Source organism: Ranitomeya imitator, chromosome 3, assembly GCF_032444005.1.
Source record: "Ranitomeya imitator isolate aRanImi1 chromosome 3, aRanImi1.pri, whole genome shotgun sequence".
Taxonomy (NCBI): domain Eukaryota; kingdom Metazoa; phylum Chordata; class Amphibia; order Anura; family Dendrobatidae; genus Ranitomeya; species Ranitomeya imitator.
Genome location: NC_091284.1, coordinates 337502999 through 337518155, shown reverse-complemented (window position 1 = coordinate 337518155; position 15157 = coordinate 337502999). Strand labels below are relative to the sequence as shown.

At 48.4% G+C, this 15157-nt stretch overlaps 1 protein-coding gene across 2 annotated transcripts in view; it reads left to right on the top strand.

The window, feature by feature from the left end:
- The window catches only part of DHDDS (dehydrodolichyl diphosphate synthase subunit), a 77232-nt gene extending 62930 nt beyond the window's left edge, over positions 1–14302 (top strand). For both annotated transcript variants that reach the window (XM_069756756.1, XM_069756755.1), the window contains exon 9: positions 14046–14302. In XM_069756756.1, coding sequence (XP_069612857.1) covers positions 14046–14279 — 234 coding nt within the window. In that variant the 3' untranslated portion in view covers positions 14280–14302. The remainder of the gene's footprint in view (positions 1–14045) is intronic.
- The last annotated feature ends 855 nt before the right edge of the window (positions 14303–15157 follow it).

The window sequence follows — 15157 nt, the reverse complement described above, 5'->3', positions numbered from 1 at the left end:
CACATGACATTGAAGAGGAGGTGATAGATGACCCAGTTGTTGACCCAGATTGGCAGCCATTGGGGGAAGAGGGTGCCGCTGCCAGTAGCTCAGAAGCGGAGGAGGATGATCTGCAGCAGCCGTCTACATCGCAAAAACTGTCATCTGGCAGGCCCGTATCAGGCCAAAAACATGTGTCAAAAACCACAACAGGTGTAGGACAGCGTGGCCATCCGGTGACAGTAGCACAGCGTGCAAAGCCTGAAAACGTATTCCATAGTAGGACGAGTGCAGTGTGGCAATTTTTTAACCAAGATCCGAATGATCAGTCCAAAGTTATATGTAAGAAATGCTTCAAGACCTTTAGCAGAGGGAAGAATGTTCAAAATTTAAATACAACGTGCATGCGTAGACATTTAGCCAGCAGGCACTTGGAAGCATGGACTAACTACCAAACGTCCCGTACCGTTGGTGCACCTGCTCATATTGAAGCTAGTCAGCAACGCAACATTGCTTCTTTCACTGGAAGCCCACCGGTTATGATACCACCAGTAGCAAATGTGGAGGTATTGTCGCAAGGCCAAAGCAGTCAGGGAATCACAAGGTTCTTGGTTGGAAACACTGTAGGTAGGCCCACATCAAGAATACCATCACCAAGCCTCTCTCAATCTGCCATGTCCACCCCCACCCCCGCTAGTTCCACCATATGCAGCTCTCCAGTCCAGCTCAGCCTACAAGAGACTCTCGATAGGAAAAGAAAGTACTCTTCCTCTCACCCGCGTACACAGGGTTTGAACGGCTACATTGCTCGACTAATCTCGTTGGAGATGATGCCCTACCGGTTGGTTGAAAGCGAAGCTTTCAAAGCCCTGATGGCCTACGCTATGACCTACCCAGTCAACACTTCATTGCGAGAAAAGCCATCCCAGCCCTCCACCAGCATGTCAAAGACCACATTGTCCATGCACTGAGGCAATCAGTCAGTAGAAAGGTGCACCTCACAACAGATGCATGGACTAGTAGGCATGGCCAGGGACGTTACGTGTCCATCACGGCGCACTGGGTTAATGTGGATGCAGGGTCCACAGGGGACAGCCATAGTGGGACAGTTCTGCCTAGCCCACAGTCTAGGAAACAGTTGGCTGTAGGCGTTTGCCCCCCCCCCCTCCTCCTCCTCCAGAAGTGAAAGCTCGTCCACAGAGTGCAGTCGCACGACCACTCCATTTGCTGCTGCCAGTGTTGCACCCGAGGTGTCCCATTATCGAACAGCTATTGGTAAGCGTCAGCAGGCTGTGTTGCAAATGAAGTGTTTGGGCGACAACAGACACACCGCGGAAGTACTGGCCGAGTACTTGCAGCAAGAAACTGAGTCATGGCTGGGCAGTGTACATCTTGAGGCAGGCAATGTAGTCAGTGATAACGGAAGGAATTTTATGGCTGCCATAGCACTTTCAGAACTGAAACACATACCTTGCCTGGCTCACACCTTGAACCTGGTGGTGCAGTGCTTCCTCAAAAATTACCCTGATTTACCAGCCTTGCTCCTGAAGGTGCGCAGACTTTGCTCGCACATCCGCCGGTCGCCCGTACACTCCAGCCATATGCTGAACCATCAGCGATCGCTGAATCTTCCCCAGCACCGCCTTATAATCGACGTTGCAACAAGGTGGAACTCCACACTGCACATGCTTCAGAGGCTGTGCGAACAGAGGCGTGCTGTCATGTATTTGTGGGAGGATACATATACACGGGCAGGCAGTTGGATGGCAGACATGGAGTTGTCTGGTGTGCAGTGGTCGAAGCTCCAAGACCTCTGTCAAGTCCTTCAGTGTTTTGAGGAATGCACACGGCTGGTCAGTACAGACGCCATCATAAGCATGAGCATCCCACTAATGCTTCTGCTGATGCAAAGTTTGACGCACATCAAGGAGCAGGTGTCTGCGGCCGAGGAGGAGGGAAGCCTTGATGACAGTCAGCCATTGTCTGCTCAGGGAAGTCTCCGGGACGAGGTGGCGGATGAAGAGGAGGAGGAGGATCATGGGGATGAATATTTATGGGAGGAGGATGCTTCTCAGGGGGCAATAGAAACTGGTGGCAGTGCAAGGTCAGGTACAGGGTTTTTGCAGGCCACAATTGATGTAGATTTTCAAGAAAGTGCTCCTCAACCCAGCACAAGCAGTGAATTGACACCTGGAACTTTGGCCCACATGGCAGAGTATGCCTTGCGTATCCTAAAACGGGACCCCCGCATTATCAAAATGGTGACCAATGACGATTACTGGTTCGCCTGCCTCCTGGATCCACGATACAAAGGCAAATTCCAAAATATCATGCCACATGAGAACCTTGAGCAAATATTGGCTACCAAACAAGCAACTCTTGTAGACTGTTTGGTTCAGGCATTCCCAGCACACAGCGGCGGTGATGGTTCTCACACGAGCTGTAGGGGGCAACATGGCAGAGGTGTTAGAGGTGCACAAAGCCGAAGTGGCGTTGGACAAAGGGGATTTATGACCAGGTCGTGGAGTGATTTCGCAATGACCGCAGACACGACAGGTACTGCTGCATCGATTCAAAGTGACAGGAGACCGCATTTGTCCAGTATGGTTACCAATAGTGTTGAGCGATACCGTCCGATACTTGAAAGTATCGGTATCGGATAGTATCGGCCGATACCCGAAAAGTATCGGATATCGCCGATACCGATATCCGATACCAATACAAGTCAATGGGACACCAAGTATCGGAAGGTATCCTGATGGTTCCCAGAGTCGGAAGGAGAGGAAACTCTCCTTCAGGCCCTGGGATCCATATTAATGTGTAAAATAAAGAATTAAAATAAAAAAAATATTGATATATTCACCTCTCCGGCGGCCCCTGGACATCACCGCGGGTAACCGGCAGGCTTCTTTGTTTAAAATGAGCGCGTTTAGGACCTGAGAATGACGTCGCGGCTTCTGATTGGTCGCGTGCCGCTCATGTGACCGCCACGCGACCAATCAGAAGCCGCGACGTCATTCGCAGGTCCTAAATTCCTAGAATGAGGAGTTTAGTGCCTGAGAATGACGTCGCGGCTTGTGATTGGTCGCGTAGCGGTCACATGAGCGGCACGCGACCAATCAGAAGCCGCGACGTCATTCTCAGGTCCTAAACGCGCTCATTTTAAACAAAGAAGCCTGCCGGTTACCAGCGGTGATGTCCAGGGGCCGCCGGAGAGGTGAATATATCAATATTTTTTATTTTAATTCTTTATTTTACACATCGCTATGGATCCGATACCGATTCCCGATACCACAAAAGTATCGGAACTCCGTATCGGAATTCCGATCCCCGATACTTGCGGTATCGGAATGCTCAACACTAGTTACCAACTTTTTTTCCGCCATTATCGATGTTCTCCCTCACAGGTCATTACCCTTTGATTACTGGGCATCTAAACTAGACACCTGGCCCGAATTGGCAGAATATATTACAGGAGCTCGCTTGCCCAGCTGCTAGTGTGCTATCAGAAAGAGTCTTCAGTGCTGCTGGTTCAATACTGACCGAAAAAAGGACACGTCTGGCTCCCCGAAATGTTGTTGATCTAACCTTCATTAACCCCACATCAGCGTACTCAGGACAAATTGGACAACAACTTTTGGGGTCCAATTTCTCCTGTTAACCTTGGGAAAATACAAAGCTGGGGGCTAAAAAATCATTTTTGTGGGAAATTTTTTTTTTTTTCATTTTCACGGCTCTGCGTTATAAACTGTAATGATACACTTGGGGGCTCAAAGTTCTCACAACACATCTAGATGAGTTCCTTGGGGGGTCTAGTTTCCAATATGGGGTCACTTTTGGGGTTTTCTACTGTTTAGGTACATTAGGGGCTCTGCAAACGCAATGTGACGCCTGCAGACCATTCCATCTAAGTCTGCATTCCAAATGGCGCTCCTTCCCTTCCGAGCCCTCCCATGCGCCCAAACGGTGGTTCCCCCCCACATATAAGGTATCAGCGCACTCAGGACAAATTGGACAACAACTTTTGGGGTCCAATTTCTCCTGTTACCCTCGAGAAAATACAAAACTTGGGGCTAAAAAATAATTTTTGTGGGAAAAATTTTTTGTTTTATTTTTACGGCTCTGCATTATAAACTTCTGTGAAGCCCTTGGTGGGTCAAAGTGCTCACCACACATCTAGATACGTTAGGGGGTCTACTTTCCAAAATGGTGTCACTTGTGGGGGGTTTCAATGTTTAGGCACATCAGTGGCTCTCCAAACGCAACATGGCGTCCCATCTCAATTCCAGTCAATTTTGCATTGAAAAGTCAAACGGCGCTCCTTCCCTTCCGAGCTCTCCCATGCACCCAAACAGTGGTTTACCTCCACATATGGGGTATCGACGTACTCAGGACAAATTGTACAACAGCGTTTGGGGTCTATTTTCTCCTGTTACCCTTGGTAAAATAAAACAAATTGGAGCTGAAGTAAATTTTTTGTGAAAAAAAGTTAAATGTTCATTTTTATTTAAACATTCCAAAAATTACTGTGAAACACCTGAAGGGTTAATAAACTTCTTGAATGTGGTTTTGAGCACCTTGAGGGGTGCAGTTTTTAGAAAAAACCCAAGTGTGACACCATTCTATCATATAGACCCCTCAAAATGACTTCAAATGAGATGTGGTCCCTAAAATAAAATGGTGTTGGAAAAATGAGAAATTGCTGGTCAACTTTTAACCCTTATAACTCCCTAACAAAAAAAAATGTTTTGGTCCAAAATTGTGCTGATGTAAAGTATGTGGGAAATGTTACTTATTAAGTATTTTGTGTGACATATCTCTGTGATTTAATTGCATAAAAATTCAAAGTTGGAAAATTGCGATATTTTCAAAATTTTCACCAAATTTCCGTGTTTTTCACAAATAAACGCAGGTAATATCAAAGAAAATTTACCACTATCATGAAGTACAATATGTCACGAGAAAACATTGTCAGAATCACCAGGATCTGTTGAAGCGTTCCAGAGTTATAACCTCATAAAGGGACAGTGGTCAGAATTGTAAAAATTGGCCCGGTCCATAACGTGCAAACCACCCTTAGGGGTAAAGGGGTTAAAATGAACCAATCATGGATTTCAAATTATTTTGCACCACCTTCCCCTGCTGACACGTAGCTTGCCTGAAAAATGTCTTGCTTTTGGTCTCCTCTTACTGACTTCTCCAATTCCTCCATTTGCAGCTGCTGAATGTCTACCATAGGCCATTTTTATACCTCCCTAAATGGGCTGACTCCCCCCCCCCCCCCCCCCCCCACAGTGCCGTGGTCACCATCTGGCGCAAGCAACCGTGCGAGTGCCGTTTGCCTGGACAGGTGGGTGTGCCCACTCCTGGGCTACGGCACTGGCACAGGGTCCCACATAGTACAATGAAGTGTCTCTGACGGTGGTGGTGCACAACCATCGTCAGACACACCGTCGTAATATGAGGGGCCCTGTGCCAGTACCGCCGCCCACAAGAAAGTGTACCCCCCCGCCCCCAGCTCGAACTGTGCTCTACCACTTGCAAAACTTACCTCTCCCTGCCCCACCACTGTGTAGTCTGTGCTGTTTAATCCTTAAGTGGCACTGCCATTACAAATTTGTTGCACTGATAGATGATAGTTTAATATACAGGGGCCCTGGCCTCCATTTAGACCCCTTAATGCTTTGCGCCAACTACCACTGTCTGCAACTCTGCAGAGGAGCCCACCCCTGTACCTCGCTATACCACCAGTTTATTTATGACCAATTCATTGGCTGACATTTAGCCAACTTTAGTATTTTGGCCTACTAACTGTGTCAGCCACTTATAACAGTTGTCCTCCGCTGAACAAACCTATGCCACCTGTGTACTCCTGTTACCAATTGTGAACTGCATGTAGCCTACTTACTTATTTGTGCCTAGTAACTGTGTCAGCCTCTCATAACAGTTGTCCTCCCACGCTGAACCAAGGTAGGCCACCTGGTTAGTCCTGCTAGTAGTTTTGAATTGCCTGAATCCACCTTCTTTTATTTAGGCCTCTGTCTGTCTGCTCCACACATTACAACTGTCCCCCCCTGAAACAAGCTAGGCCGCCTGGTTAGTCCTGCTAGCAGTTTCGAACTGCATGAAGCCCCTTTTTTTTATTTTAGGCCTCTGTCCATCTGTCTGTCTGCGCCGCACATTACAACTGTCCTCCGCTGAACAAAGCTGAGCCTCAATTTTCATCCGGTGTCCGATATTAAACTGCATTTGGCCTACTTGTTTGGTTGGGCCTACTAACGGTGTCTGCTGCTGCTTCTTGTTCTCCTCCACTGAACAAAGCAGTGCCGCCTGTTTACTCCTGTTACCAATTTTGAACAGCATTTAGCCTACTTTTTTATTTTAGGCCTACTAAGTCTGTCTGCGCCACTCAGTACAGTTGTCCTCCTCCACTGAACAAACCAATGCCGCCTGTGTACTCCTGTTACCAATTTTGAACTGCATTTAGCCTACTTTATTATTTGGGCCTATATCTGTGTTTTCTCCTCATCCTGCCCATTGCCCAGCCACTGCTTGATGAGTCTGCTGGTACATTGACCCAGACCACTACATTCCCCTTGCACTCTACACAGCCAGAATCTGACCCTGCTGAAAGTCAGGTTCCCCTTCCCGCATACTATACCACCTTACACGGGGACAAAGAGGAAGGTGCAGATGAAAGTGCAGGTTTCTTCATCAGGTGGGGGGGCATACTCGTTGGTGACGTCACTGGCACAGGGCCCCTCATAGTACGCAAAAGTGTCTCTGGCGGTGGGAGGCGCCCCCGCCGTCAAACACACTGCCGTACTTTGAGGGGCCCTGTGCCAGTGCCATGCGAACGAGTGGGCCCCCCCCCTGCTTGCTCAGGATCACAGCACTTGCAAAGTTGAAATACTTACCTCTCCCTGCTCCACCGCCGTGACATAGTCCGCGTTTCCTGGGCCCACGACAATCTTGAGCCAGCCCTACCCACAGTGCATGATCAGCAAGTCTCTCTATCAGTGCAGCACTGACAGTTTCTATAGCATGCAGATGTTGCTTCATCTGCATGCTATAGAAGTGATCAGCCTGCAAAAAATGATTGTCCCATAGTGGGACAAAAAAAAAAGAAATTAAATTAAAAAACATCTTTTCCATGAAGGTCGTGTGGCCATTAATGCCCTGTCTTCTAGCAGCAGCGGTCGGTCTCCGGTACCTTCCGCTGAGCCCTAATCCATATCCTGATGTGGCCAAAAGAGCGTGGGCCACGGCACAGTCTGAGCCCGACATGGCCCCTGTACGACTCCTCACAGTCTGTCAGCGGTGGCAGTGCTTGGATACAGGCCTACGCTGGTATGGATGCTCTGGGACTGAAGCACTCACTGGTCCCTGCTGTCTTGTCTGACAAGGTTACGGGCCGCAGTCCTATATGAGCCGAACATGGCTCGGCAAATCTATAATGGCACAGTCAGGATGCAAGGTTCAGTCCTGTCCCCGATCACTCTTATGGGGCACGTGTGTTGTACTCACGTACATGGTGCATTTGGCGCCTTGCTTTTTGGTAGTCACCGATACACTGCCCCTCTCTCTGTAGTCACCAGGCACACACTGCACATCACTCTCCCTCTCTAATCCCTGCTGCTGACGACAGGAGATGGCAAACACTGGTCTGCACGATGCTGGTACGCCCCAGATGAAGCACTCCTCTCTCTCTGGCTGCTGCTGCTAGACACACAGCTCCCCTCAATACAGCAGTCCCTGTCCTTCTGGTTCTCTGTGTGCACGGCTCTGCTCTGTTCTGCAGCGGTCCCTCTGCAGGTCACGGGGGCTCTCTCTATGCCACCTGTCGCAGCACTGGTACTCTGGTGGGGGCAGTGGAGCGCACCGCTCACCTGTCTGTGCGCTGCCCTTCGTTCGCACCAAACTGACCTGTTGCGTGCGCTTTATGCTTTTATCCCCCTGCTGCTGCGTGCCCTTTTCTTCTCTATCTGCCCGCCCTCCTGGGAGAGCAGGAACGTCTCTCTAGCGCTTCCCCCAGGCAATAGAGGAAGGCTCACACCCGGGAACAGGGGATGCAGCCTCTCTAGTTCTGGACCCGGCGCACAGGTACCCACAGTGCTGTCGACCCCCTTACATTCCCCCACTCCTTTAGCTCGCCATTCCATGGGCGAGAAATCTTCATGCTCCTTCGAAAGTGGGACAGATGACCACAATTTTCGCATCCAGTTCTGCCTCTCTTGCATCACATTCTGCCAAAAAAGTTTGTTCTGTGCACACTGAGCACTTTGAGGCTCCTTCTGGATCTGCTCGTTAGGGGTACTCAGAACTGCAGACTGGGTCGGGGAAAACGGAGGCACACCAGAGTTCAATGGAAAAGTCATCTCTGAAACCTGTTCCTCTTCTGAGTCAACATCTACTGGGTCGAGAAATTCTTCCTGTTTATAACAAACAGCTGCAGGAGGAAATGTCTCAGGTACACTTTGCATCTCTTCCATCTGGTCAGGAACCCTTGGGCTGGCGGGCAGCGAACTTTCATCTTCAGTGAACTAAACAAGTGGTTCTCCTTCCTCACAATCTGGAACGGTGGAAGTAGGCGTTTCAGGGACATTTGACTTTCTCCCCTTCTTCTGGATCTTGTAACAGGCAGGGACGCGACACACTTTGGTGTACTATTCGGGTAGACACCACCTTCCCCTTCGGGTTGATCCTCCTTGACTGGCCCTTCGGATCCAACTTGGAGTTTCACCAAATCCGCCTTCATGCATCTGCACAGCGCAGATACCTCACCGTAGACAGTTGACACCTTCATCGCTTCTCGGCGTCCGACGTCATGGCTCTGTCTGGCTTTGAGTGCGGCTTCTCTCTTCTTGCCATACTTTTTCTTCGAGGGTTGATGTTCCCTCCAAATAGCAGGACCTTCAAAGGGGTGAGCAGATCTTCTCCGTCGTTTTTCTTGGGTAGGGCAACTTCTGGACAGGGGTCCCAGTCTTCCACACGTCCAACACCCACTTTGCGCCTGTCTGGTATACACTTTGGTCGGGATCCTCATCCTCTACAGGTATGGATCCTCATCCTCTACAGGAAGCATACCCCTTCCACCTTCGCTCTTCTCCCCACAATATGGGGTTCAATTCTGAAGCTGCTGCTGAAGTTGTCTTCATGCTCCTCATCTCTCCTCTATCCTCTTTCACCTGTTCACATGAGATGGCATTCAATTCCAAGGTGGCAGCAAGGGCCTCTTTCAAGCTCTCGATTTCTTCCCATATTTTCTGCATTCCCTGCTGTAATTCACGGGACCACTCCGGCTCTTCCTCATTTGAAATAGGTACCACGCGTCTTCGGATCATCCCTGTCAAGTGTGCGGTCCCCTGCTCGCCTATGCCCCAATGTCTGAAAAAGTAATGCGTGGATTAGCTCGCAAGCGCTCACACAAAGCTTGCCTAAGCAGCACATCTCTAAGGCCTGTCACCAACTGGTCTCGCAAAACTATATCTGGGGTCCTACGCCTATATCACCTCGCTTGGTAATTGTAGCATGCATTTTCTGCAGCGCATTCATGTATTGGGTCACGGTCTCCCCCCTCCCTTTGAATACGGCTAAATAGACTCGCGCGCAATTCTCCTACATCTGTGGGGTCTCCGTGCATCTCGTCTAAAATCTATAGCACCTTGTTAAAGAAATCACGCTCATGGGGAGGCCGTAACATCATGGAGGTCCTCGCCTCTCCACCCCCTCATACTTACCGAGCCTCCCGGTGTCCGTCCGTCCATCCGTCTTCTCCATGGGTGCCGCCATCTTCCAAAATGGCAGGCGCACGCGCAGTGCGCCCGCCGAATCTGCCGGCTGGATTCGTTCCATGTACATTTTGATCACTGTGATAAGTTTTATCACAGTGATCAAAATAAAAAAAAATAGTAAATGAACCCCCCCCTTTATCACCCCCATAGGTAGGGACAATAATAAAATAAAGAATATATTTTTTTTTTTTTTTTTGCCACTAGGGTTAGTGTTAGAACTAGGGTAAGGGTTAGAGCTAGGGTAAGTGCAAAACCGCTGCGGATTTATCGCGATTTACCGCGGTTGTTCTGCGGATTTCACTGCCGTTTTACAACTGCGGTTTTCTATTGGAGCAGTTGTAAAAGCGCTGCGGAATCTGCAGAAAGAAGTGACATGCTGCGGAATGTAAACCTCTGCGTTTCCACGCACTTTTTTTCCGCAGCATGTGCATAGCGTTTTTTGTTTCCCATAGGTTTACATTGAACTGTAAACTCATGGGAAACTGCTGCGGACCCGCAGCTGTGGAAACGCTGCGGATCCGCAGCGATTTCCGCAGCGTGTGCACATACCCTTAGAATTAGGCTATATGCACACGGTGCGGATTTGGCTGCGGATCCGCAGCGGATTGGCCACTGCGGATTCGTAGCAGTTTTCCATCAGGTTTACAGTTCCATGTAAACCTATGGAAAACCAAATCTGCTGTGCCCATGGTGCGGAAAATACCACGCGGAAACGCTGCGTTGTATTTTCCTCAGCATGTCAATTCTTTTATACCTGTTCCTCAATAGGAATCCGCAGGTGAAATCTGCACAAAAAAACACTGGAAATCCGCGATAAATCCGCAGGTAAAATGCAGTGCCTTTTACCAGCGGGTTTTTCAAAAATGGTGCAGAAAAATCTCACACGAATCCGCAACGTTGGCACACATAGCCTTAGGGTTAGGGTTGGAATTAGAGCTAGGGTTGGAAATAGGGTTAAGATTAGGCTTGTGGTTAGGGTTAGGGGTGTGTTTCGGTTAGGGTTGGGATTAGGGTTAGGGGTGTGTTGGGGTTAGGGATGTGGTTAGGGGTGGGTTATGGCTAGAGTTGGGATTAGGGTTAGGGGTGTGTTGGGGTTTGTGTTGGAGTTACAATTGAGGAGTTTCCACTGTTTAGGCACATCAGGGGTCTCCAAACACAACATGGCGCCACCATTGATTCCAGCCAATCTTGCGTTCAAAAAGTCAAATGGTGCTCCCTCCCTGCCGACCCCCGACGTGCACCCAAACAGTGGTTTACCCCCACATATGGGGTACCAGCATACTCGGGACAAACTGGGAACAACTATTGGGGTCCAACTTCTCCTGTTACCCTTGTGAAAATGAAAAATGCTTGCTAAAACCTCATTTTTGAGGAAAGAAAAATGAATTTTTTAATTTCACGGCTCTGCGTTGTAAACTTCTGTGAAGCACTTGGGGGTTCAAAGTGCTCACCACATATCTAGATAACTTCCTTTGGGGGTATCGTTTCCAAAATGGAGTCACTTGTGGGGGGTTTCTACTGTTTAGGCACATCAGTGGCTCTGCAAACGTAACATGATGCCCGCAGATTATTCCATCAAAGTCTGCATTCCAAAACGTCACTACTTCCCTTACGAGCCCCGACGTGTGCCCAAACAGTGGTTCCCCCCCACACATGGGGTATCAACATACTCAGGACAAACTGGACAACAATTTTTGGGGTCCAATTTCTCCTGTTACTCTTGTGAAAATAAAAAATTGTGGGCTAAAAAATAATTTTGAGGAAAGAAAAATGATTTTTTATTTTCACTGCTCTGCATTATAAACTTCTGTGAAGCATTTGGGGGTTTAAAGTGCTCACTATGCATCTAGATAAGTTCCTTGGGGGGTCTAGTTTCCAAAATGGGGTCACATGTGGGGGAGCTCCAATGTTTAGGCATACAGGGGCTCTCCAAACGTGACATGGTGTCCGCTAAAGAATGGAGCCAATTTTTCTTTGAAAAAGTCAAACGGCGCTCCTTCCCTTCCGAGCCCTGTCGTGCGCGCAAACAGTGGTTCCCCCCCACATATGGGGTATCGGCGTACTCATGACAAATTGTACAATAACTTTTGGGGTCTCTTTTTACCCTTGGGAAAATAAAAAAAATTGTTGCTAAAAGATAATTTTTGTGACTAAAAAGTTAAATGTTCATTTTTTCCTTCCATGTTGCTTCTGCTGCTGTGAAGCACCTGAAGGGTTAATAAACTTCTTGAATGTGGTTTTGAGCACCTTGAGGGGTGCAGTTTTTAGAATGGTGTCACTTTTGTGTATTTTCAGCCACATAGACCCCTCAAACTGACTTCAAATGTGAGGTGGTCCCTAAAAAAATGGTTTGGTAAATTTTGCTGTAAAAATGAGAAATCGCTTGTCAAATTTTAACCCTTATAACTTCCTAGCAAAAAAAATATTTTGTGTCCAAAATTGTGCTGATGTAAAGTAGATATATGGGTAATGTTATTTATTAACTATTTTGTTTCACATAACTCTCGTTTAACAGAATAAAAATTCAAAATTTGAAAATTGCGAAATTTTCAAAATTTTAGCCAAATTTCCATTTTTTTCACAAATAAACGCAAAAATTATCGACCTAAATTTACCACTAACGTGAAGCCCAATATGTCACGAAAAAACAGTCTCAGAACCGCTAGGATCCGTTGATCTCAGAACCGCTAGGATCCGTTGAAGCGTTCCTGAGTTATTACCTCATAAAGGGACACTGGTCAGAATTGCAAAAAACGGCCAGGTCATTAAGGTCAAAATAGGCTGGGTCTTGAAGGGGTTAATGAGTCATTAAGTCCATGAAATAGCGCCAACAGCTGGTGCTGTTGTCCTGAAGGTCCTGTGGCGATTAATGCCCATCTTCTGTCAGCAGCAGTCGGTCTGTGGTACCTTCCGCTGATCCCTAGTCCATATCCTGATGTGGCCGGAAGAGCGTGGGTCACGGCACTGTCTGAGCCCGACGTGGCCCCTGTATGACTCGCCTCAGTCTCTGGTGGCAGAGCTTGGTCGCAGGCCTACGCTGTATGGCTGCTCTGGGACCAAATGACTCACTGGTCCCTGCTGTAGTGTCTGACAAGGGTACGGGCCACAGTCGTGTACGAGCCCAATATGGCTTGGCAAGTCTATAATGGCACAGGCAGGGTGCAAGGGTCTGTCCTGTCCCCGGTCACTCTTATGGGGCACATGTGTTGTACTCACGTACACGTTGCATTTGGCGCCTTGCTTTCTGATAGTCACCGGTACACTGCACCTCTCTCTCTGTAGTCACCAGGCACACACTGCACATCACTCTCCCTCTCTAATCCCCGCTGCTGACGACGGGAGATGGCGGATGCTGGTCTGCACGATGCTGGTACTCCCCAGATGGAGCACTCCTCTCTCTGGCGGCTGCTGCTTCTAGACACACTGCTTCCCTCAGTGCAGCAGTCTCTGTCCTTCTGCTCGGTGTGCACGGCCCTCCGTTTTCGCCAAACTGACCTGTTGTGCGCGCTTTCTGCTTTTATCCCCCGCTGCTGCGCGTGCTTTTATTCTCTATCCTCCCGATCTCCTGGGACACCAGGAAGGTGCATGTCTCTAGCGCTTCTCCCAGGCAAAAGGGGAAGGTCCAGCTCACTCAAGCTTCCCCCCTGGAACAGGGGATGCAGGCTTTCTAGTTCTGGACCCGGCACGCGGGTACCCGCAGTGCTGTCGACCCCCTTACATAGGCACACTGCAGTAAATAAATAACTAGTCAAACATGTAAAAGTATATGGTATTTAGTTAACATGTTGGTTTTTTAGCAAAAAAGCATAAAATCCTCTTCTTCCTGCCGCAGTTCCTGCGCAGGCATACTTTGTCTGCACTGTTGAGGGCAGAGCAAAGTACTGCAGTGCACAAGCGCAGGGAAAGGTCAGAGAGGCCCGGCGCCTGCGCACTGAGGTACTTTACGCTACCCTCAGCAGAGCAGATAAAGTACTCCTGCACAGGAGCCGCAGCAGGAAGAAAAGAAGACGATGTCATCGTTTGCAGATGGGAGGCGCTGGTCCCGGACACGACGCCCATCGGACCAGACCGCATCGGGACCGCCCCTGGGTGAGTATAATATAACCTGTTTTTCTAATCTTTCAGGATACATCGGGGGCTTATCTAAAGCATTACAGAATGCTGTAGATGAGGCCTTGATGGCGGTGGCCGCAGCTTATATGCGAATTTTTGGGTGACAGATATCCTTTAAATTCTTCTGTTTAATTACCAAAGACTTTTTTCTGTCCACAGAAGTCCAGAGAGCTGTACAGTTCGGAGCAATCCAGGCTGCAAAATGATACAGATGAGACCTGGGTACAGATGAATATACATCTCGTTGAATTTAGTGACGACGAGGAGAAGACAAAGGTTTTCCAGAGTCTAATGTTTCAGTGTCGGACAGAGAGAGAACAGAGGACACAAAACTTTTTAAGAGCACTGGAAAAGAAAAGGGAGGGTTTTCTACAATCACTCTGCACACATTAAATTGGAGAATATGTTGTTCTTGAGCATGGCTTCTCATTTTCTTGTCCAGATATTCTAAACTGATTATATTCTGGTAAAGTCTTTAAAGGAACCTGTCACCCCCAAAATCGTATATGAGGTAAGCCCACCGTCATCAGGGGCTTATCTACAGCATTCTGTAATGCATTCTGTAATGCTGTAGATAAGCCCCCGATGTATCCTGAAAGATGAGAAAAAGAGGTTAGATTATACTCACCCAGGGGCTGCGGTCCAGATCCGATGGGTGTCGCGGTCCGGGTCCTCCTATCTTCATTCGATGATGTCCTCTTCTTGTTTTCTTGCTCCGGCGCAGGCGTACTTTGTCTGCCCTGATGAGGGCACAGCAAAGTACTGCAGTACGCAGGCGCCGGGGCTCTCTGACCTTCCCCAGCGCCTGCGCATTGCAGTACTTTGCTCTGCCCTCAACAGGGCAGACAAAGTACACCTGCGCTGGAGCTGCAGCGTGAAGACAAGAAGAGGACGTCATCGTAAAAAGATGGGAGGCCCCAAACCGCGACACCCATCGGACCCGGACCACAAAGGGACCTCCCCTGAGTGAGTATAATAACCTGTTTTTCTCAACTTTCAGGATACATTGGGGGCTTATCTACAGCATTACAGAATGCTGTAGATAAGCCCCTGATGCGGGTGGGCTTACCTCATATACAATTTTGGGGGTGACAATCCCTTTAATCATGCCTAGATAAGTTAACCATCATAAGTGTATTAGGCATTTTCGCACCCTTTGCCACAAAGGCAAATTCTGCACATGTGGCTTATTGGTTATTCTTCAGGACACAAGGTGAGAAAAGTAATATAACGTCTAATACTAAAAGTCTTTAAAATTTTTCTGACAAAGG